Source organism: Nicotiana attenuata, chromosome 8, assembly GCF_001879085.1.
Source record: "Nicotiana attenuata strain UT chromosome 8, NIATTr2, whole genome shotgun sequence".
In the NCBI taxonomy this organism is placed as follows: Eukaryota; Viridiplantae; Streptophyta; class Magnoliopsida; order Solanales; family Solanaceae; genus Nicotiana; species Nicotiana attenuata.
In genome coordinates, this window is record NC_031996.1 from 45,769,880 (window position 1) to 45,793,266 (window position 23,387).

Sequence of the window (23,387 nt, forward strand, 5' to 3'; positions counted from 1 at the left end):
GGGGGTGAGGGGGTATCGATGGACCTATTACAGTACTTGTAAGCATTTTTATCTTGGTGTTTATATCTTTTCATTTCCATAGTAGCTTTCACAGGCTGAAAAATTTACGTTTCTTCTTTCTTCATTAAGGAAATGAAGTAACAACAACAACATACCTGGTATTATCCTACACCGTGGGGTCTGGGGAGGGTAGTGTGTACGCAGACCTTACCCCTACCTTGTGAGGATAGAGAGGCTGTTTCCAATAGACCCTTGGCTCAGGAAATTAAGGAAATGAAGTAACTCTAGGGAACTGGAAAGTGAGTACTATGGTCACTTGATTCATTACGGTTAAATATTGAAAAGTTTTCTTTTAGTGTTTACTTACAATGAATTTAGAACGGCTCAATATGAACTGACAATTTTGGCATCAGTCACCAAGTCTTTGACTTAGCAGGTATATAGGCTCTTATCCTTTAGGGTTAAGTGTGAGCCCCTTTTTATTATTAACTTATAGGAAATAGAGGATATCGTATCATTTTTAATGATCTCCAAAGTCCGAGGCTTTATGTTTTTTTCCACGAGTTCCGCTTTCTCTAGTTATTTAAGGAGAGTTGCATTTTTGCAGTCAAAATGGAGCTGAATATATAGAGGCTAGCTTGGAATTGAGGTGTAGTTGGTTGATTGATGTACCTTTGTGGTCAGTGGACATATTTGAGTGCTCCCATGTCATAACTCTCTGTCTATTTTTGTTCTCCATGGGATTTTATATATTGATCTAGTAATTTCACTTGTTATTCCTCTAGGTATTGGCATCCGAGGATGATCAGGATGCTTTGACAACTGACCCTGATGAACTCATTGACTCAGAAGATAGTGAAGGAATAAGCGGAGATGAAGAAGATATATTCCGGAATCTTCTTTCTAGAGCAGGGTTTCACCTCACTTATGGAGATAATCCTTCACAGCCACAAGTCACTTTAAGAGAAAAACTTCTTATGGATGCTGGTGCAATAGCTGGGTTCCTGACAGGACTTCGTGTTTATCTTGACGACCCCGCTAAAGTAAAGCGCTTGCTCCTTCCTACTACGATATCTGGCTGCAATGATGGAAAGAAGGTAAATAAGAATGAAGAATCTTCACCAAGTTTGATGAACTTGCTGATGGGTGTAAAAGTCTTGCAGCAAGCAATCATTGATTTACTTTTGGATATAATGGTTGAATGCTGTCAACCTACAGAAGGAAGTTCTAATTCTGAGTCATTTGAAGTGAGTTCCAAAGCTATTCCAAGTGGCAGTGGGGGGAGTACTTCTTTGGAGTCTGATAGGTGCAATGGTGCAAATGAACCTTCGCAACTTTTAGTCCATGACAGACTGGATTCAACGGTGGATGAAAGCATGAATTCATCTGCTGTGCAAAGCTCTGATATTGGCAGGGTTGGTGCTCCTGAGAAGGCTTTCTCTGTACAGCCGTTTTGTCCACCAGAAACATCTGCTGGTGGTTTCTCTGAAAATCCTCTGCGCCCAAAGGTACTACTCTATCTTGCTCTTGAAGTTTTTATGTTTAAGTTGTTCTTGTACAGACCATTCAAAGCCACTGTAATTTCAGACCAAATGGCCAGAGCAGTCTGAGGAGCTTCTTGGGTTGATAGTGAACTCCTTGAGAGCACTTGACGGAGCTGTTCCCCAAGGTTGTCCTGAACCAAGGAGGAGGCCCCAGTCTGCGCAGAAGATAGCGCTTGTACTGGATAAAGCTCCCAAGCATTTGCAAGCCGACCTAATTGCTCTTGTACCGAAACTGGTTGAGCATTCAGAACATCCTCTTGCCGCTTGTGCGCTTCTAGAACGACTTCAAAAGCCAGAAGCTGAACCTGCACTAAGGATGCCGGTAAGATAATCTGAAGTTATCTTTCTTTTCTTCATATGAGATATGAAAATGTAACTTTGGTCTTTATAGATCATGTATAGCATTGGGAGAATACAGATTTTTGATTCATAATGTCACTTTTCCCGATGATCTGATTGCTAAATCTTTCAGGTCTTTGGTGCACTCAGCCAATTGGAATGCGATAATGATGTATGGGAACGTGCTTTTTTCCAGTCATTTGATCTTTTAGCAGATTCCAATGATGAACCTCTGGCAGCAACAGTGGACTTTATATTCAAGGCCGCACTTCACTGTCAGCATCTTCCAGAAGCAGTACGCCTTGGAATTGGGTTTTGTATACATTTAACCTTACATCTTTTTAAAGGTATTATATTTTGATTTCCCATGCAGGTACGAGCCATACGTGTCAGGCTTAAAAATTTGGGAACCGAAGTCTCTCCATGTGTTCTTGATTATTTGAGTCGGACTGTAAATAGCTGTGCAGATATTGCTGAAGCTATTCTGAGAGATATAGATTGTGACAGTGATTTTTGTGACAACCACTCAGCTGTACCTTGTGGGCTCTTCTTATTTGATGAAAGTTGTCACAATTCTGATAGGCCACGTACAGTGGATGAACAAGCTTTCCATTTGACTCATCATTTTTCTGATATTTATATGCTGATTGAGATGTTATCAATTCCGTGTCTTGCTGTCGAAGCTTCCCAGACATTTGAAAGAGCTGTAACTCGAGGGGCCATTGTCGCGCAATCTGTAACCATGGTTTTGGAGAGGCGTCTTGCTCGGAGATTAAATTTGACCTCTCAATACGTTGCTGAAAATTTTCAGCATACTGATTTGGTTGTAGAAGGGGAAACCATTGAGCAATTGAGAGCCCAGCGAGATGACTTTACTTCAATTCTTGGTCTAGCTGAGACATTGGCACTCTCTGGAGATCCGCGTGTAAAAGGTTTTGTAAAGTTGCTTTACACCATTTTGTTCAAATGGTATGCTGACGAGTCTTACCGATTGAGGATCCTCAAGAGGCTTGTTGATCGTGCCACAAGTTCGACAGAAGGTGCACGCGAAGTAGATTTAGATTTGGAGATTTTGGTAATCTTGATTCACGAGGAGCAAGAAATTGTTAGACCAGTTCTCAGCATGATGAGGGAGGTGGCTGAACTTGTAAATGTTGATCGTGCTGCACTTTGGCATCAATACTGCACTAGTGAGGATGAAATTCTACGTCTTCGTGAGGAAAGGAAAGCGGAAAGTGCCAATATGGCTAAAGAGAAAGCTATCATTTCCCAAAAGCTTAATGAATCAGAGGCTACTAATAATCGACTCAAGGTATTTTGATCATTAGTGTTCCATGTTTGGGCTTTCTTTTCTTTTCTTTGTTATTGGTGGATGCTGCTTGAAAAAATATCTTCTTTACCTGATATTTTTTCTTTTGATGAAATTTACAAACATTACGGCACAGTCTGAGATGAGGGCTGAGATGGATCGTTTTTCTGGGGAAAGGAAGGAACTCATGGAACAAATACAAGAAGTTGAAAGTCAACTTGAATGGCTACGCTCTGAACATGATGATGAAATTACTAGGCTCACAGCAGAGAAAAGGGCTCTTCAAGATCGCTTGCACGATACGGAAACACAACTTTCCCAATTGAAATCACGGAAACGTGATGAATTAAAGGTCTGCAGTTCATTTTCTGAATTGGCACCAGTTATTATTTTTCATTAAGGCTTGATTTTGTATATTTTTCTGGATGAGCTAATTAACGCTTTGAAGTTATCTAAACAATGTTAAATAACTTTAAGCCCATCTAAGCAAAAGTAAAGTTTAATTATGTTTAGATAACTTCAATGCTTTACTTAGCCCTTGCTTGGTCCTCTTCCATTTCTGCAGTCGCTTGGTTTTCTTTAGATAGCTTCAAAGCTTAATGGCCCTCACTCCATCCTCTGCCTTAGTTTCCATTGATCTCGTTTTTATTTCTTTTTATTAAGCTGTCTGTTTTCATTACTTCCACAACCTCATTTGGTATGACACTTTATCTTGGAGGATTTAACTTCTTTTTTTGACTATGGTTTTCTTAAATATTTAAAGAAGATTTTGACAAGTGTGGTTAATTACACCTTTCAGTGTAAGTGTCAAAATATACAAATTGTTAATTTCAACAATAATATCAGTATCCTAAATCAACCTGAAATTTGGACACCTTAGCATTCATACTCCGAATAGTTATAAACTTATCATGCATTTTGGGATTGAGGGAGGGAGTGTGGGATTCATTTTGAGTTGTGAATTTTTGTTGTTGATTAAACAAACATATGTAACTTGAGATGTCATACATCCCATGAATTTGAGATTCTTGGTCTTACTGAACCAGAATTTATAAATGCATTCAATTGGTTTTAAGAAATAATTATGAGTACAAAAGTTCGTATTCAACTCAAACAGCAAAGGCAGTACATTGTGTGGTGGGCACATGTCATACGTTCCTTTAATTTGAGATTCTTGGTCTTATTGAACGATAAGTTATAAATGCATTCAATTGGTTATAAGAAATAATTATGAGTACAGTAGTACACAGTGGTTCAACTCAACAGGGCAGTACATTGCTGGATGTGTGGTGGGCACATGTCACGGGTTTGAACCTAAGAGCTACCAATAAGCCTTTAGGCAAGCAGCGAAGTTATAGCTCACCCTCGGATAAGGGGATACCTTAAGTCAGCAGCTTCCTTCGAAGATAATCTGGCTGTTGCAGCAACTTTGGTGTTTAAGTAGAGAAGGGTAGAGGGGTGGGGTCATTTAATATCAGAGTTTCGAAGTTCGAAGCTTATCTCTCAGTCATTTAAAAAAAAGGAATTATGGATACAATAGTTTATGTACTTCCCAAACCCCGCGCATCGCGGGAGCTTAATGCACCGGGTTGCCCTTTTAGTTTGGTTTATCATCCTAAATGGTGTGCTCTTTTTATTGCTGTTTGTGGCTGGAAAACTGTGACGAAAATAAGAATGGAAGGAAATAAAAGTTTAGATCCACACATGCTTTCTTAGGAGTCACGCTATAAGAGTCCTTACTAAGGGAATCTCATGACCTATGAAATTGAAAGGGAATCATTAAAAACACTGAAAAAAGTTCCTTCTCAAAAAAGAAAAACAGAAAAAAGCTCTCAGATGTCATTTGGTTCACAAGCAGTTATGCATGGATTATGATATGTAGGTTGCAATAAATACATTGATTGGGATTTTGGTAAATAATATGTTATGCTGGGCTTGCATTACCAAATGTAAGAATTAGTGTTAGTTGTATTTTAGTATTTTTAGTTGCTCTTATCTCAGTATTGGTAATATACATGTTCTTATTCCACATAAAATAATACGCTAATTCACATATAAGTTGTGCAGGTATTATTTGTTTGGAGTTTTATCATGGAACTGAATATTTTATCAGCCGTGCGAATTTGTATTTTTTTTTCTTATACGTCTAATAAAATAACCCCTTAAAAATGTGTCAGAAGACTCAGTTTGTTGGTTGCAAAATAAACAAATAATCAATCAATCAGAGATCTCAGAACAAATAAAAATAAAGCTCCATATTTGGGTAAATCTTGAACTTGCTTTTCCTTTAGTATTTTCTTGTCCGTATCTTACAGCTTCTCCAATCGATCAGTATGTTAGTAATCTTTTAAAAGGACCACTGATAACTTCAAACTTTGTATATTCAGTTAAATTTTGTACAGAATTTGATCTCTTTCATTATTCTTTTACTCCATCCATGTCTGTAGTTTCATTTTAGTCTTAGTCTGTCTCGAAATAATGTCCAATATAGCAAAACAGTTTCACATGGATGGAGTAAAATTCAAACATGGACATTCAAATTGAAGTGAAGGGTGAGTTATGGTTTGGAAATATCCAGAATTGACTTCTGTTTTCGCTACTGCTGAGTGCTGAAAGGTCCAATCTCCTTCTGGAACTAATATTTCCATAAGCTTTGATGTTTATGCTCCGAATGGTTGATTTGTATGGCTTTTTACTTATGTTGTTCTTCTTAGGGGGTTGCCCAATTCTTTTTCCAATTCTTAGTACGTGCTACTTTTTGGCCACTAATAGTAACTTTTCAATCTTCAGAGAGTGACGAAGGAGAAAAATGCTCTTGCTGAAAGGTTGAAAAGTGCTGAAGCTGCTCGAAAAAGATTCGATGAAGAATTGAAACGTTATGCGACAGAAAAATTGACTCGAGAAGAAATACGGAAATCACTTGAGGATGAAGTACGCCGGTTGACTCACACAGTTGGACAAACGGAAGGGGAGAAACGTGAAAAGGAGGAGCAGGTTGCTCGTTGTGAAGCATTTATTGACGGGATGGAATCCAAATTGGAAGCCTGCCAGGTTTTTTGCTCTTGATAATTTTTCCCCTCTTTTTTTGATGATGCTGCATTTGCTGCATGATATGGTTACATGGAGTCATTATCTCTTGTTGTTGTTCCTTGCATCTATTGCTTGCACTTCCTCCCGACAAGAGGCATAGGAAGAGGTGGAAAAAGCAAGAAACCTGTGAACCTCTTTATGATATTTTTGGGGGTTTCTTTTTTCACGTTACAGATAATTTGAGGATTTACTCGTTTGCCCTTGTCCTTTGCATATTTATCTTTCTTTTTATCATCTTCTACGCCTGAGCTTAATGCATTCCTTTGTAAAATTTACTTGTGATTAGAGATTAGGAATCAGAACTGATGCCTTATCATTTTTGTTGGTTGTTTCATCTTTCAGCACTACATCCGTCAGCTAGAAGCATCACTTCAGGAAGAAATGTCTCGGCATGCTCCACTGTATGGGGCTGGTTTGGAAGCTTTATCAATGAAGGAGTTGGAGACATTAGCACAGATTCATGAAGAGGGACTTAGACAGATCCATGCTATCCAACAGCATAAAGGAAATCCAGCTGATAGTCCTCTAGTAAGCCCCCATAACCTTCCGCCCACTCATGCACTGTTTCCTACTGCTCCAATGGCTGTTGGACTGCCCCCTTCCCTGATACCAAATGGTGTTAGGATCCACAGCAATGGGCATGTAAATGGTTCCATCAGGCCCTGGTTCAACCATTCTTGAATCTGGGTCTCAGACTCATTTTGCACCGCTGACGATGTGGTTTGTCATCTCATTCTCAAGCCTTCCTCATCTATTAGGAGCTTGGTAGCAGTTGAATGTGTACGGTGGTGATCTTTTTTCCATTTTCTAGATCTCTTGGCATTATGGCTGGTAGGACTGTTGGAGAAAGGGAAAAGTCATTAGAGTCCAATAGCACTAACAGTTGCAGAAGTCACACTCATTCGGAGTTTTTCTCCTCAAATCAATTAAAAGCGTTAGAAAGTTTTGTTTACTGCCCATCTCATTCTGCAGAAACTTTCCACGATCTTCATATATAACTTTCAAGTTACCTCTTCTCTAACATATAAAAATACAGTTACTGCTTCGCTAGCTTCCATTGACAGAGCCTTTTAAGTTGCATATACCCAATTTTACCACTAGTTTTCTTGTTCAGTCTTGAAATCTTCTTACATATTTGCTTCAGTTGTATTTGATAGGTTCTGGTTTACGTTGCATATGCTGTATGTAGTACATGTAGCTTCCCGGCACATAATAGAGGCTCATTGATTTAGAATCATGATAAATTGCTTCATTGCTCATTTCTCATAAGACCTGGTAAGCTTCGATTCACATCTCTAGATTTGAGTTTTTGCTTGTGAAACTTGTCCCCACTCTTACCCTTGGGCAGGACAGAAGATTAATCTCAATGATATATAGAGAACTCCAAAAGGGTAATATACTGGGGAAAAAAGGTCGTGAGAATTTCTCGCTGAAAAAGCGGAAAGCTATGATTTCCTCCAACCCCCTCGGTTAAATTTCATGTTATTTGAACTCAATGACATGGTTTAGTGGTTAATGAAATGAGTGAAAATTGAAGATCAGAGTTCAAATTTCATTAGAGACAAAAAACAAATAGTGATTTGACAGTAGAAGCATTCGGTACTAGTGCTGGTGTGAGGTAGTAGTGGAATAATGCAGTGTATGCTGGTTTGGACACCAGTATCAACAAAAAAAATGAAAAGAAGAGAAAAGGAAATAAGTTTATCATAATTAGTATTGGAACGTTGTACATGTATAAAGATGGGTGTCAGACTCATTTATCTCGGCTCTGAAACAGGATACGCTCTTAACTCATATTTAAAGGGGTTTTGACACAGTTACCCACAAAAACAAAACTATTTACCCACAAAAACAAAATTATTTACCCTTGTCTATTCATTTATTTTTCTACCCATAAACTAATTATATTTCCTACCCATAGTAGTTTTTGTAGGGAATTTTTTCTTTATTCTCCAATTCTTTTTTATTTCTATGCTTCTTTTCTTCTTCTTTTTCTTTTTTTTTTTTTCTTTTTTGCTTTTCTTTTTTTCTATTTTTCTTCTTATTTTTTTCTTTTTTCCTTTTCTAATTTCATTTAACTTTTTTTTATATTCCTTTTATCTTCGTAATCTAATTTTTATTTACCTTTTTTACTATTTTTATTATTCTTTTTTTATACAATAAGAAAAATAATTGATATAGTAAATATTTTTTCACCTTTTTTAATATAACTAGTACAATATACCTTTTATTTTATTTTTCTTATTTTTTAAATTCAATTATTAAACTGAAATAATATCAGTTGTCACTTGATCTAATACACTGAATATCATATTGACTGCCGTTGAGCACCATAAATTACATAATCAGATTCTAAGAATCAACACGTGATTGCCATGCGAACCTTGATCTCCTTCCCTATAAATATCAATACACACTCTACCATTAGCAGTAATACAACCAGTTATAGAGCAAGAAAATATAATCTACGACAACCAAATCTCCATATATACTAGTTAGAATAAAAATGATAATAAAATATTTAAAAATAGAACAAAAGTATAAGTAGTGAAAAAGACTTCTAGTACCATGTGATACCAATATGGTATATATGTATACCAACAGAGCATATGATTTCTCTAGATTATTGCTATATACTACTTTACCAAAATATTAAAGGATGCAATAAAAGTATGAGAAAATTACATGCTCGTATTGCAAGCTAAATATTCGCAAAACAACTTGTTCATTTCGTATACTAAGAGGGTACATAGTTGTATGGGGTCGTTCCAATAATTGCCTATAACTATAAAAACTATTAATACACATAATTTATGTCGCATCGTCACAACAAAAATTCCAGCATTATTGCAAACTCATGTTGATATAAATAATTTCATAATATAATTCACTTAAAATGCCAGCTAAAACAACCAAAATAATTGTTCAAACTACCATATGATACCAATATGGCATATAAACCTATACCAACATGGTATACAGTTTTACTAGTTAATTTTCGGCAGCTATATGACTATACTACTATTACATAACACACATGCATAAAGAGAAAAATAAAAAAATAGTGTATCATATATTAAATAATAAGGTATTTTCAAGATATTGTACTATATTACTATTATTAAAAGAAAATCAAATATTGTACCAATTAAATGCGGCTAATACAACCAAAAAATAATTCAACTAGCATATGATACCAATATAGTATATAGCTATACTAACAGAGTATATAGTTGGAATGAATTGTATACTAAAATGGTATATTTGTATACTATTTGGGTATACAATACAAATTCGTCTTCTTCTCTGGTTCAACTATATTTCAACCCAAATTTCTAAAATTTACTACAAAATCTCCACTAAATTGACTAAAACTTTAGCTACAACCTCCAATCAACTTTCCAAACTAACCCTATAGGATCGGATCAAAATAATTAAAAACTCAAACAAACCAAGTTATGTGTTTCAAGCTTCAAGGTCCGTCAATGGTGGATTTAAATTTTTGTAAAATAAATCTCCAAAAATCAGCATCAAAGGTACAATCTACACATCAAAGAATAATATTAGCTACATTTAATTGGAGACCAGTGGAGTAGTGTTGGATCGATTTGATTCTTGCAGTGCTGGATCGATTTGATTCAGCACACCTGCTTATAATAACACACCTGCTTACTATTTTTTTCCATGTATGCTAACACGCAAAAGTAATACAGGAAGGAATTATCTCCTAATGAAACTGCATTTCACTAATTTGTCCTTCAACGAGTACAAAATATAAGCACCACGCAAGTATAAAAAAACTGCACTTATTACAAAAGAATATTCCATGTCCACCACTCTATATTAAAAGGTAAAGATGACACTAAAATTCTGTATTAAAAAGGAAGAAAAATAAAAAAACGAATAGCTAACCACTCCAAAGAATCTAATATGGGCGGGTAAATAGTATTGATTGCATAGGTAGGAAAGGTAAATAGTTTAGGTATGGGTATTTAAGGGTAAATAGTTTGAATTCAATGGGTATAAAGTGAAATTTTTCCATATTTAAAGATACTCTGTATATAATCCCCCTTCAACAAACTATATGGTTCTCAACAACGGAAACTAGGCTTTTTGTGGGTTAGATTATGAGATTATGGCTGTGTAGCCGTTCTCAAAATATTAGCTGAAAAAATATATATGTTTTGTCTATTTTTTGTATATGTATATACATTCTGTATATTATATACAAATTTTATATACTTTTTCGGCTACCAAATGTAAATAGTTTCTAGGCGCGGGTTAAAAGTGAAAAAACCCCTTAGATTATAGTAATAAATATTTTTTAGTTTGCACCTTTTCCTTATTAATTTGTTTAAAAGAAATAGTTTAAAACTTCTCATTAGCTTTTATAACCACAAAAATTTATGGTACATTTAAGATAAGAAGTTTCAAAGGTCTTATAGTCACATAAATATCTTATGACATATTTAAGATCACAAATTTTAAGTCTCGTTATTTTCTTAAATTTGCTAGTTAAATTATACCAAACAAATTGAAATGGATGGGGTATAATATTCTGTTGGTTTTTACAAATTTTACACGGCAATTCTAGTATTCACTTTATGTTAGGTTGGGTCGTCATAGATCTTATACAAATACAAAACGTTCCNCCGTCCGGAATACAATGGACAGAAAGAAAATACAATTTTACTAGAAGGGACTTTACAAGCTGCGGGCCGCCTCGCATACTGCAACTCACCTAGTCCCCGAATCATCCGTGCTGCTATCTAAAGTAACATATACCTGTGCAACAAAAAACGCACAGAAGTGTAGTATGAGTACGTAGTCAACGTGTACTCAGTGAGTATCCTGCCTAACCTCGAAGGGGTAGAGACGAGATGGTCAACCTGGACACTCACTAGCGGTCCAATAATAATACACTAAATGTGTGAGGAAATCAGGGATTCATATAGCATGTTCTATTTCATAAAGCTGTAAAACAGGTAAACACCTTTTTAACAATTAACAAAGATTTTCAAGATTTACTCTCCTTTATCTTATCAATTTATATCAAGCCACGAAGGGTAAATTTCATCATTTAACATTCCTCATGCATCAATATAACAAAAAATAGTTATACCAATATTATTGCATGTTTAAGATAGTAAATTCTGAAAGTCTTCGACTCTTTCTTAAATTTTGTATCACTACAAACTTTGCCATATAAATTGAAAAGAAAGAGTATTACTCAACGGTTTCCATGGCTAGCTTAACTCGGTTTATACTTAACTAGAGTAAATTTGTTATTCTTAAATATATAAACAAATCGAATAAAATAGAAACGACTTTTTGGTCTCGAGTTCTGTTGGTTCTTTTAGTCGCACTTTATTTTAGTTCACATCATTGAATTTAGTAGAGATACGATTGGAAATTTCATATGTAAGTATATGTTTAACAAGTCTCCAATAAATTGATGAACCTATAGTCTACTGTCTACTGATACATACATATGCGAGGTAATTTCACCTCAAATATGACAATTACTTTTTTTATAAATATGTTGACAATTCTATTCAAATTTGTTTTCGACAATTACAAAATTTCATGATGAAAAACCATAATGTAAATGACTCCGAAAGAACTTGAATATGAAATAATACAATTGATATCCACGTCTATTTTTATCAATTTTGAACAAAGCATTATCTGGAGGATCCACCCCTTTAGGAAGGACTAGCATGGCACCCGCTAAGATGATATATTTGAATATACCTATATTAGAAATTTTCTTAGGTTAAAATGCCATCCGCGGTCGTAAACTAGACAAAAGTGCCATGGCTGGTAGACCTTTTTGAAAGCTTTTCTCGTGTGTAAAATTCAAGTTGGAATTTAGCTTGAATCTTATCTGACTTTCCATTTTCTTTGTGCCTTTTATTTTCTTTTGTCCTAGTCATTTCCTTTTTCGGCTACCTCCCAATTTTTCATTTGTCGTTTTATTTTTCTTTTCTCTATTCTATTACTTTATATGTGGTTTCTAGCAAGAATACTAAGAAAAAGAGACGTTAAAACTTTAAAATTATATAAAATAAGCATTCCTCTTAATCTTAAATTTATGAGTTTTCTTCTTTCAAATCCGAAACACTTGGGTCTTAATGGGTATTTTGGATTGAGATCAATATTTTTCATTTTTTTTATTGTATCATAAAAATTTATGTTATTATATGGTTATTAAATATAATTTAAATCTCTTTACTATTAAATTATGGGAAAATTTCGTAAACATTGCTTACAAAAATATGAGATTTATGATTTTGATTTTTAGGAACTTGTAGTTAGTTTAATTTTATACTTATGGGGTATAATTTATCTATTCAAGATATTTTTTTTTAAAAATTTCTTATTCTGATTGATGTAATTCTCTTATTGAAGATATTATCTTACTTGTGTAAATTTATTTTTAATATACAGAAAAAGATGTAATTTCCTAGTGAAAATATTAATTTTACTTGTGTTGTTATAATAAAGGTGTTCTTCCTTATTTAAAATGTTAATTACAAAAGATATCTAACTTTCTTCCATGCTCTCGGCGCAAGATAGTTAACCTGCGCCGACGTGAATAACCATGGTAGGAGGGCGAGTGTAACACTCCTCAAATTTATAAAAATTTTGAGACACGCTAATTATAGAGTTAAATTATTATTATTATTATTATTATTATCATATATATATATATATATATATATATATATATATATATATATATATATATATATAATTGAATATACAATTAGAGGAATATTAATAATTTTAATGTTAGTAATTACTAAAAGTATGTATNAAGCACGTGCCAAGTAAGCCCATAAAGGGTTGTTGGACCAAACATAATAGCCTCACAGAGGCGTGAATACCTTACCAGAAGCAAACAGAACAGAGGCAGCAACTATTCACGCAGGGCAACGAAAATTCTAGGGTTCTTCATAACTCACTCATTTTTTTTTTACTCAGGTATATAATATTCCCAATTCTCTATTACCCTACAGTAGTAATAGGTAAGAGTTGAATAGTTAATTCCCTTCTTTCTCCATATCAATAATAGATTTCATGTTTAGGTGTGAAACTTTAAAATTGATTAAAATGCACTGATTATTGTAGAATCGATTGTTTGACTGGTGTCCTGGGGCCTACGTATTGGCTCGAGAAGTTTTGAGGTGAGTTGATATAACCCTTTACCAAAGTGGTTTAACTCACAAAAGTATGCTTACAAGGTGTTTGATGAATTGGCTAAAAGAGTGAATATGTACTTAATTGAAGTGAGTGAGTTCCTATTAGCTTAGAATTATTTTAGTTGAAGTTAGATGATTTATTTTGATATATGAGCATAAATTTTTAGATTTTTGTGTTATTCTTATATGCCATTTTCATGTTGAAAATTCATGAAAAAGCAAGAATATTTAGAAATAATTTTGAATGTTTATTTCATTCTTATGCCATACCTTACATTTAAGAATTCTAGAATAAGTATGTTTGAAAAGATTTAGACTTGATAAGTCACAAGAAGAAGTTTTAGAAAGAAAAGATTTTTGGGAGTATCCTTTATTCTGAGAAGGGGTCATCGTCCAGGCCGAGGGTCCTGACTAAGGCGTTGACTTCCTGAAACTACTTGTGCCAAAGTAAGGAGCACATGAGCCGAGGGTCTCGTTGCTGAGAATTCACTTAGCCAGGCTAAGGTATGATATATGAGTGTTGAGAACCATGAAGCGAGTGACACCTCGTGGATTGGGCCTATTCGATCAGGTTGGGATCGAACCCGTGCCGATCACACGGTGACTAAGCCAGAAATAGGTCAGAATAGTTGGAACTCCCAAAGTATAAAGAGAAGTATTTTTTTTGAAAAAGAAAATAATTTCTTTTAGAATATTCATGAACTGCCATTATGCAATTATTTTAGAATTGTTCTTAGAAGCTTTATGTTTTCTATGCATTTAGATTCTTTGCTCGTAATGTGTATTGTATTAAAGTTCCGTCCCCTATTGTTGAGACTCACTGAGTACAATGGATGGTACTGACGTTCTCTTTTGGGAACCTACGTTGGTCTGCGGTACAACGTAGGAACCGGTTTTGCAGGCGAGCAGGCTACAGTTTAGGACTTCCCTCCCTTCCAGTACTATTGGTGAGCTCCGCTTTTGTTCGTGGAGTATTCCTTAGAGTCATCTTTAGTTAGCTATTTCTTTGTTTACTTAGAGAACTGGCCAGAAAATCTCATGTCCTGAGCGATGCGTCAGTTTATCAGTAGAGGCTTCATAGACACAGTCGGTGGGTTAATATTTAGACGTTTTTATAATAACTTAGCAATATTTCATTATTTTTTTACGAATAAAGTTTTGGAGTTGGTTTATTTAAGTTATTTAACTTAATTAAAAGTATTTGGTTATAGTATTGCCTTATTGCACATAAAGTTTGAGGTTATAATAGATTTGATAAGTGCAGATGGTTCGCTCGGTCATGTTTAGTGATCGGGTGCCGGTCCCAGCTTGTTTAGATAATGGGTCGTGACAAACTTGGTATCAGAGCCTCAGGTTTATGGAGTCCTAGGGGACTATGAAGCCGTGTTAGTAGAGTCTTATTTATGGGTATGAAGCGCGCCATACTTATAAATAGGAGGCTACAAGCATTTAGGAATAGTCCCATTTTTTTTATACTTTAGATCGTGCAGTAGATCCTACCTCTAAGAAATTATCTAATGTATTCGTTTCTCCAAAACTCGCAGAAATGGCTTGTACTCGCAACTCTGACACCGACACTTAGGATGCTGCTCAAGAAACTATTGCTACTATTATGGCTCAAGGCAGGACTAAAAAGGCTTCAGCTCAGAAAAAGAAGGGTATATCCACAAAGGGGGTTCAAGTACCCCGGGTTGAACAAGAAGCAGGGGTGGAGCATGATGATCCAGTACCTCAGGATCCAGTGCCTCCCCCAACAGCAGCTCCGGCTCAGACAACTATATCTCCAGAGGTGGGTCAGATGTTTGCAGTCAACAGTGCTATGGAGATGTTTACAGCCTTCATGGACAACCAGAACGAGAGAAGAGATGAGATTCCACCTCAATCAAATAGACAGAACAATTCTGAGTCCTCAAGAGTGAATGAATTTTTGAAGTTGAGTCCTCCAGTGTTCCATGGTTCTATAGTTGATGAAGATCCAATGTTGTGGTTAGAGGGTGTCAAGAAAGCCCTCCGAGCGATGAAAGCATTTGATGATGAAGCTGTGGAGCTGGCTGCTTACCAGCTTAGAGATGTGGCTGGCGCTTGATTTGAGATGTGGGAAAAGAAAAGAGATGAAGATGATGGTCCGCCTACTTGGGAAGAACTTGAAGAGGCCTTCATGGTTAACTTTATCCCGGAAGAGGATAGGGAAGCTAAGGCTACAGAGTTCGAACAGCTCAAGCAAGGGAATAAAAGTGTACAAGAGTACTACATGGAATTCATAAGGTTAGCTAAGCATGCTCCTCACATGGTTAAGACAGAAAAAGCAAAGATTTGCAGGTTTGTTGGCAGTTTAGCTTACCAGATTAAGGATACGACATCAGCTGCAGCGGTAGGGATGACAACCTTCTCCTCTGTTGTGGGAAGAAAAAGAGCATAACAAGAAAGCTCGGACATCGGGCATGTTTAATGGTACATCCAGCGGAGGCAGAAGGGATTCCTCTAATAAGGGGTCATTAGCACAAGCTCAGTTCAGTCATCAATCAGGTGGTGGGTCTTCCTTCAACGTAGTCAGAGTTATGGAAACCAGTCTCGCCAAAATCAGAATTTTAGGACATCATCCTCACATAGCCAAAGTCATGCTGAGCAGCATTCAAACCAACAGGGTCTTTGTGGAACCTGTAAGCGGCAACATTCAGGTCAGTGCACGTTCGGGTTTCATGGTTTCTATCATTGTGGAGACATTGGTCATATAAAGGTCAACTACCCAAAGTTGCGACGTAATTTCAGTAATGGATCAATTCGTCCTTCTAGTTCCTCAGCTATTGCAGTTGCACCACCTCAAGCTCGTGGTTCTCATAATCAGACTGGGCATGGGGCAGGCAGAGGTCCAGATCGAGTTACTCAGGGAGGGGGACAACCCCGTTTGTTTGCTACACTTGATCGTCAAAGTGCAGAGGCATCTGCAGAAGTTATTACAGGTATACTTTTAGTCTGCTCAGATAATGCTTATGCCATAATGGATCCAGGTTCAATGTTTTCATATGTGACTCCATACTTTGCAATTAACCTCGGGCTAGAACTTGAACAAATTAGTGAGCCATTCCTAGTATCTACTCCAGTTGGCAAGTCAGTGAAAGTCACAAGAGTCTATAGAGGTTGTATAGTTTCAGTCCAAGGTCGCAACACCAAGGCCGATCTCATAGAATTAGAAATGGTGGATTTTGATGTGATCATGGGTGTGGATTGGTTGTCTTCCTGCTATGCCATGTTAGATTGTCATGCCAAGATAGTCAGGTTCCATTTTCTAAATGAAGAACTCTTAGAGTGGAAGGGTAGTTCAGCATCACTTGTAGGTAAGTTTATTTCTTACCTTAAGGCACAACGAATGATCGGCAAGGGGTGTCTCGCCTATTTGGCTCACATTATTAATCCAGAATTAGAACCACCAGCTCTTCAATCTGTGCCAGTTGTTAGAGAATTTCCAGAAGTTTTCCTAGATGACCTTGACGGGCTTCCTCCTGAAAAATCATAGACTTTGGCATTGATCTCATGCCCATATCTATACCTCCTTATAGGATGGCTCCAACAGAACTTAATGAGTTGAGAGAACAGTTGAAAGGCCTTCTTGACAAGGGCTTCATCAGGCCGAGTGTTTCACTGTGGGGTGCCCCGATCCCGTTTGTCAAGAAGAAAGATGGGTCTCTCAGAATGTGTGTCGACTATCAACAGTTGAATAAAGTTACCCTTAAGAACAAGTACCCACTGCCAAGAATTGATGATTTATTTGATCAACTTCAGGGTGCAAAGTACTTTTCAAAAATAGACTTGAGGTCGGGGTACCATCAATTGAGAATCAGAGAAGAAGATATATCTAAAATAGCCTTTAGAACTCGCTACGGGCACTACGAATTTCTAGTAATGTTCTTCAGATTGACAAATGCTCCAGCTGCATTCATGGACCTCATGAACAGAATTTTCAAGCCATTCTTGGATACTTTATTATCGTGTTTATAGACGATATTTTGGTATACTCTAAGAGCAAGGATGAGCATGTCGAACACCTCAGGATAGCCTTGCAGACCTTGAAGAAGAATGAGCTTTATGCCAAATTTTCAAAATGTGAGTTCTGGTTGCAGTCAGTGGCATTCTTAGGCCACGTAGTATCTAGTGAAGGCATAAAAGTAGACCCTCAGAAGACAGAAGCAGTCAAGAACTGGCCTAGGCCGACAACGCCAACCGAAATAAGGAGTTTCTTGGGGTTAGGTGGCTACTATAGAAGGTTTGTAGAGGGGTTTTCCTCACTTGCAGCTCCATTAACTAAGTTGACTCAGAAAGCAGTTAAGTTCTAGTGGTCAGACGCTTGTGAGCAGAGTTTTCAAGAGTTAAAGAAGAGGTTGACCACTGCACCTGTGTTAACCTTGCCGACAGGTTCGGGTGGGTTCACAGTGTATTGTGATGCCTCTAAAGTGGGTCTCGGTTGTGTTCTTATGCAAAATGGAAAAGTTATTGCTTATGCTTCCAGGCAGTTAAAGAATCATGAAAAGAACTACCCCACACACGACTTGGAGCTTGCAGCAGTGGTTTTTGCATTAAAGATATGGAGACACTACCTTTATGGTGAGCATTCTGAAGTGTTTATAGATCATAAAGCCTCCAGTACATTTTCAAGCAAAAAGAATTAAATTTGAGACAAAGAAGGTGGCTCGAGCTATTGAAGGATTATGACATCAATATTCTTTATCACCCGGGCAAAGCTAATGTGGTAGCAGATACTTAGTAGGAGGTCAATGGGTGTCTTGGCCCATCTTGCAGTACAAAGGCGAACTTTGGGTCAAAATCTGGAAAATGATGGAATTAGATTGGATGAGACCGAAGAAGGAGGTATAACTGCTTATGCCTTAGCGCAATCCTCTCTAGTTGCGCATGCTAAGGCTAAGCAAGACGAAGATCCGTACTTGGTGAAGTTAAAAGGAGTTAGAAACAAAGAAATAACTGCTTTCACTTTAGGAAGTGACAGAGTTTTGAAGTTGAATGATCGGTTATGTGTGCCTGATGTAGATGGTCTTAGGAAGGCCATAATGGAAGAAGCTCACAGTTCGAGGTACCCTATCCACCCAGGTGCTACCAAAATGTATCTGGACTTGAAAGAGTTGTATTGGTGGAAAGGCATGAAGAAGCAAGTAGCAGATGATGTGGCTTAATGTTTGAATTGCCAACAAGTCAAAGCCGAGCATTAGAGATCTGGTGGCCTAGCTCAAGATATAGAGGTACCACAATGGAAGTGGGAGATGCTTAATATGGATTTTGTAGTAGGTCTACCTCGCACATACCGTAAGCATGATTCAATTTGGGTTATTGTAGACCGACTGACAAAGTCTGCGCATTTCCTACCAGTAAAAACGACAGATTCCGCAGAGCAGTATGCGCAGTTGTACATCAAATAAATAGTCCGATTGCGTGGTACTCCAGTTTCAATCATATCTGACAGAGGCCCTCAGTTCACGGTGCATTTTTGGCAAGCATTTCAGAAAAGATTAGGTACCAAGGTCAATTTGAGCACCGCTTTCCATCCACAGACTAATGGTTAGGCAGAAAGGACCATTCAGACTCTCGAAGATATGTTACGAGCATGTGTTATAGATTTTGGAGGTAATTGGGATGATCACTTGCCACTTTAGAATTTGCTTACAATAACAGCTATCAGGCCAGCATTGGTATGGCTCCTTATGAAGCGTTGTATGGGAGAAGATGTAGGTCTCCAGTGGGTTGGTTTGAACCAGCAGAGGTGCCGTTGATTGGTCCAGAGTTTGTTTGTGAGGCCTTAGAGAAAGTCCAGCTAATCAGAGAAAGACTGAAAGCGGCTCAGAGTCGTTAAAAGTCCTATTCTGACAAGAGGCATCGTGACTTAGAGTTCATGGTTGGTGACAAGGTGTTTTTGAAAGTCTCACCAATGAAAGGAGTTATGAGGTTTGGTAAGAAGGGGAAACTTAGTCCTAGATTTATTGGACCTTATGAGATTATAGAAAAGAAGGAAAACGTGGTTTATGAGCTAGCGTTGCCCGTTGAGCTGTCCTCTGTCCATCCTATATTTCATGTGTCTATGCTTAGGAAGTACATTCATGATGAGTCGCATATAATAACTGCCGATACCATAGAAATTAAAGAAGGCTTGACTTATGAAGAGGCGCCTATAGAAATTCTCGATAGGCAAGTAAGAAAGTTAAGAACAAAAGATATAGCATCGGTAAAAGTTTTGTGGAGAAATCATGATTCAAAAGAGGCTACGTGGGAGGTCGAGGAAGATATGAGAGAGAAGTATCCATATTTATTTGAGGAAAAAGGTATGTGAACCTAGGTTTGGTTGGACATTTATATTTTATTTATTAAATACAAGTTAGCATGTGATTCTGTCCTTGCTAGATTATACTTAGTTGTTGAATTAATTTAGTTTTTATCAGAGTATATTTAGTTATTTAACAATTTAGTGCCATGCCAAAGTACAGTTAACTCATAAAAGTGATTTACTTTTGCTAAAGTGTTGTGCTTTAGATTCTTGTTGGTTATTGTGGTACCTCCTTGCCGGAGTGCGAGTAATTAATTTATCAGCTGTGTTTGGTGCCTATGAATGGCCGTTATGGTATATTTGGTTGTTGTTGGTGTAGTTGTGGTAATTGTGACAGGGATATTTTTTTTGGATAGTCCAATTTACAAGGGAAACTCTGCCGAAATTTTTGAAAATTTAGGGAGTTAGCCAAAATTTGAGTCCCTTGGAAGAGTCAGTAGTGCTAAGAAAATTTAAGAGGTTCAAGGACCTAAGGAATGATTGTTAGCTTAAGAATAAGGCCCTAGAAACATTCGAGGACGAATGTTTTTAAGGAGGGAAGATTGTAACACTCCTCAAATTTATAAAAGTTTCGAGACCACGTTAATTATAGAATTAAATTATTATTATTATTATTATCTTGCCTATATATATATATATCTATATATATATATATATATATACACACACTTAAATAATTGGATATACAATTAGAGGAATATTAATAATTTTAATGTTAGTAATTACTAAAAGTATGTATACTTAAATACTACTTAAGTAAAAAAAAAAAAAAAAAGGGGAAGCACGTGCCAAGTAAGCCCATAAAGGGCTGTTGGACCAAACATAATAGCCTCACAGAGGCGTGAATACCTTACCAGAAGCAAACAGAATTAACATTCTGTTTGCTCGAGAAACATAGGCAACAACTATTCACGCAGGGCAACAAAAATTCTAGGGTTCTTCATAACTCACTCATTTTTTTTACTCAGGTATATAAAATTCCCTATTCTCAATTACCCTACAGTAGTAATTGGTAAGAGTTGAATATTTGATTCCCTTCTTTCTCCATATCAACAATAGATTTCATGTTTAGGTGTGAAACTTTAAAATTGATTAAAATGCACTGGTTATTGTAGAATCGATTGTTTGACTGGTGTCAATTGGACTGGGGCCTACGTATTGGCTTGAGAAGTTTTGAAGTGAGTTGATATGACACTTTACCAAAGTGGTTTAACTCACAAAAGTATGCATACAAGGTGTTTGATAAATTGGCTAAAAGAGTGAATATGTACTTAATTGAAGTGAGTGAGTTCCTATTAGCTTAGAATTATTTTAGTTAAAGTTAGATGATTTATTTTGATATATGAGCATAAATTTTCAGATTTTTGTGTTATTCTTATATGCCATTTTCATGTTGAAAATTCATGAAAAAGCAAGAATATTTAGAAATAATTTTGAATGTTTATTTCATTCTTATGCCATACCTTACATTTAAGAATTCTAGAATAAGTATGTTTGAAAAGATTTAGACTTGAAAAGTCACAAGAAGAAGTTTTAGAAAGAAAAGATTTTTGGGAGTATCCTTTATTCTGAGAAGGGGTCATCGTCCAGCCCGAGGGTCCTGACCAAGGCGTTGACTTCCTGAAACTACTTGTGCCAAAGTAGGGAGCACACGAGCCGAGGGTCTCGTTGCTGAGATTCACTTGGCCAGGCTAAGGTATGATATATGAGCGCTGAGAACCATGAGGCGAGTGACACCTCGTGGATTGGGCCTATTCGATCAGGTTGGGATCAAACTCGTGCCGATCACACGGTGACTAAGACAGAAATAGGTCAGAATAGTTGGAACTCCCAAAGTATAAAGAGAAGTATTATTTTTGAAAAAGAAGAATTTCTTTTAGAATATTCATAAACTGCCATTATACAATTATTTTAGAATTGTTCTTAAAAAGCTTTATGTTTTCTATGTATTTAGATTCTTTGCTCGTAATGTGTATTGTATTAAAGTTTCATTCCCTGTCGTTGAGACTCACTGAGTACCATGGATGGTACTGATGTTCTCTTTTGGGAACTTACATTGGTTTGCGGTATAACGTAGGAACCGGTTTTGCAGGCGAGCAGGCTACAATTTAGGACTTCCCTCCCTTCCAGTACTATTGGTGAGCTCCGCTTTTGTTCGTGGAGTATTCCTTAGAGTCATCTTTAGTTAGCTATTTGTCACGACCCAACTTTCCCTCCGTTTGGGTATCGTGATGGCACCTAGTCGTAGGGACTAGGTAAGCCTAACTCATGCTGAATTACCACAATAATAATGAAATTTAACAGTCTAGAAGAAGAAATCTCTACAAAATATAATTCCCAAAACCCGGTAGTACAAGTCATAAGCTCTACAGAGTTTCGCTACAACTTCTAAACACACCCGTATGGAAGTAAGTACAACAGTGTGAATACAAAATAGGAAGTTGACTCGGAAGCCTGCGAACGCAGCAGCAGGGCTACCTTGAGTCTCCTCGGCAAGAATCCGCACAGCTACTAGCGAACAATACCTGAATCTGCACAAAAAAAATATGCAGAAGTGTAGTATGAGCACACCACAGCGGTGCCCAGTAAGTATCAAGACTAACCTCGGTGGAGTAGTGACGAGAAACAGTCAAGACACCCACTGGTCTAATAAGCAGAACAAGTATAAGTATAGAAACAACCGAACGTGATATCTATATAAAGGCTAAGCAATATTGCTAACAATACAATAACTACAATAAGGAAAGATAATAGCAAGTAACAGTGGAAAACCATAATAAAGCTCATAAAAGTGAACAAAAATACAACCCAAATTCGAAATTCACAAATACAGTAAAGACAGGTCATAACTTAGCAACTACGGCAGCTTTCACATTAGGTCATAGCCAACAACTTCAATCAATTAGTCAAATCTTTCAGTTGATAAAAACATTTCGAATTATACTTCTTCAAGCAAACATTTTTCTGAAATAGTTCTCTAATAATGAATACCTTTCGAATATAATCTTTTCAAATAAATATCCTTCGAATATAAGTCACCTTGTGACACCTCATCTCATAATCATACAATACGGGTCTCAATACCTGAACCCTAACACTTGGCATCATGTGCCCTTATCACACCTCATAATCATACTGACAACTCATGTGCCCAAAAGAGTCATTCTCACATGGAAGGAAAATAAACAAGGGTATGCGTCTATATTCAGAAATCTCAAGGAGGCTCATATCCGATAAGGGTGCTTAGCCACGTGTATGCTTGTGCGAGTGTCCTAACATAGTTCATACCAGCTAGTAAGCATAAGGACAAGAACAGACAACACATATACTGTTTACACAGGGATAGGATCAATGAAAACAACAGCTCAGAACACAGTGATAATAACAGGGGATCTCCCAGGATACCGTCCAGTAGTCCCAAACGTAAATGTACAGAGGATCTCTCGGGATACCGTCCCATAGTCCAAATATAAATATCTAGTGGATCTCCCGGGTGTCGTCCCGTAGTCCATCTCATAATGCGCAGGGGAATCTCCCGGGTTCAGTGCCGTAGTCCCAAAACTAAACGTGCAGGG

General features: G+C 36.8%; 1 protein-coding gene across 1 annotated transcript in view; it reads left to right on the forward strand.

Moving 5' to 3' along the window:
* The window catches only part of LOC109231384, a 12,547-nt gene extending 5,021 nt beyond the window's left edge, over positions 1-7,526 (forward strand). Inside the window, exons 4-10 of the mRNA XM_019397035.1 lie at positions 786-1,508; positions 1,588-1,866; positions 2,017-2,178; positions 2,257-3,195; positions 3,329-3,544; positions 5,983-6,243; positions 6,625-7,526. Coding sequence (XP_019252580.1) covers positions 786-1,508; positions 1,588-1,866; positions 2,017-2,178; positions 2,257-3,195; positions 3,329-3,544; positions 5,983-6,243; positions 6,625-6,963 — 2,919 coding nt within the window. The 3' untranslated portion in view covers positions 6,964-7,526. The remainder of the gene's footprint in view (positions 1-785; positions 1,509-1,587; positions 1,867-2,016; positions 2,179-2,256; positions 3,196-3,328; positions 3,545-5,982; positions 6,244-6,624) is intronic.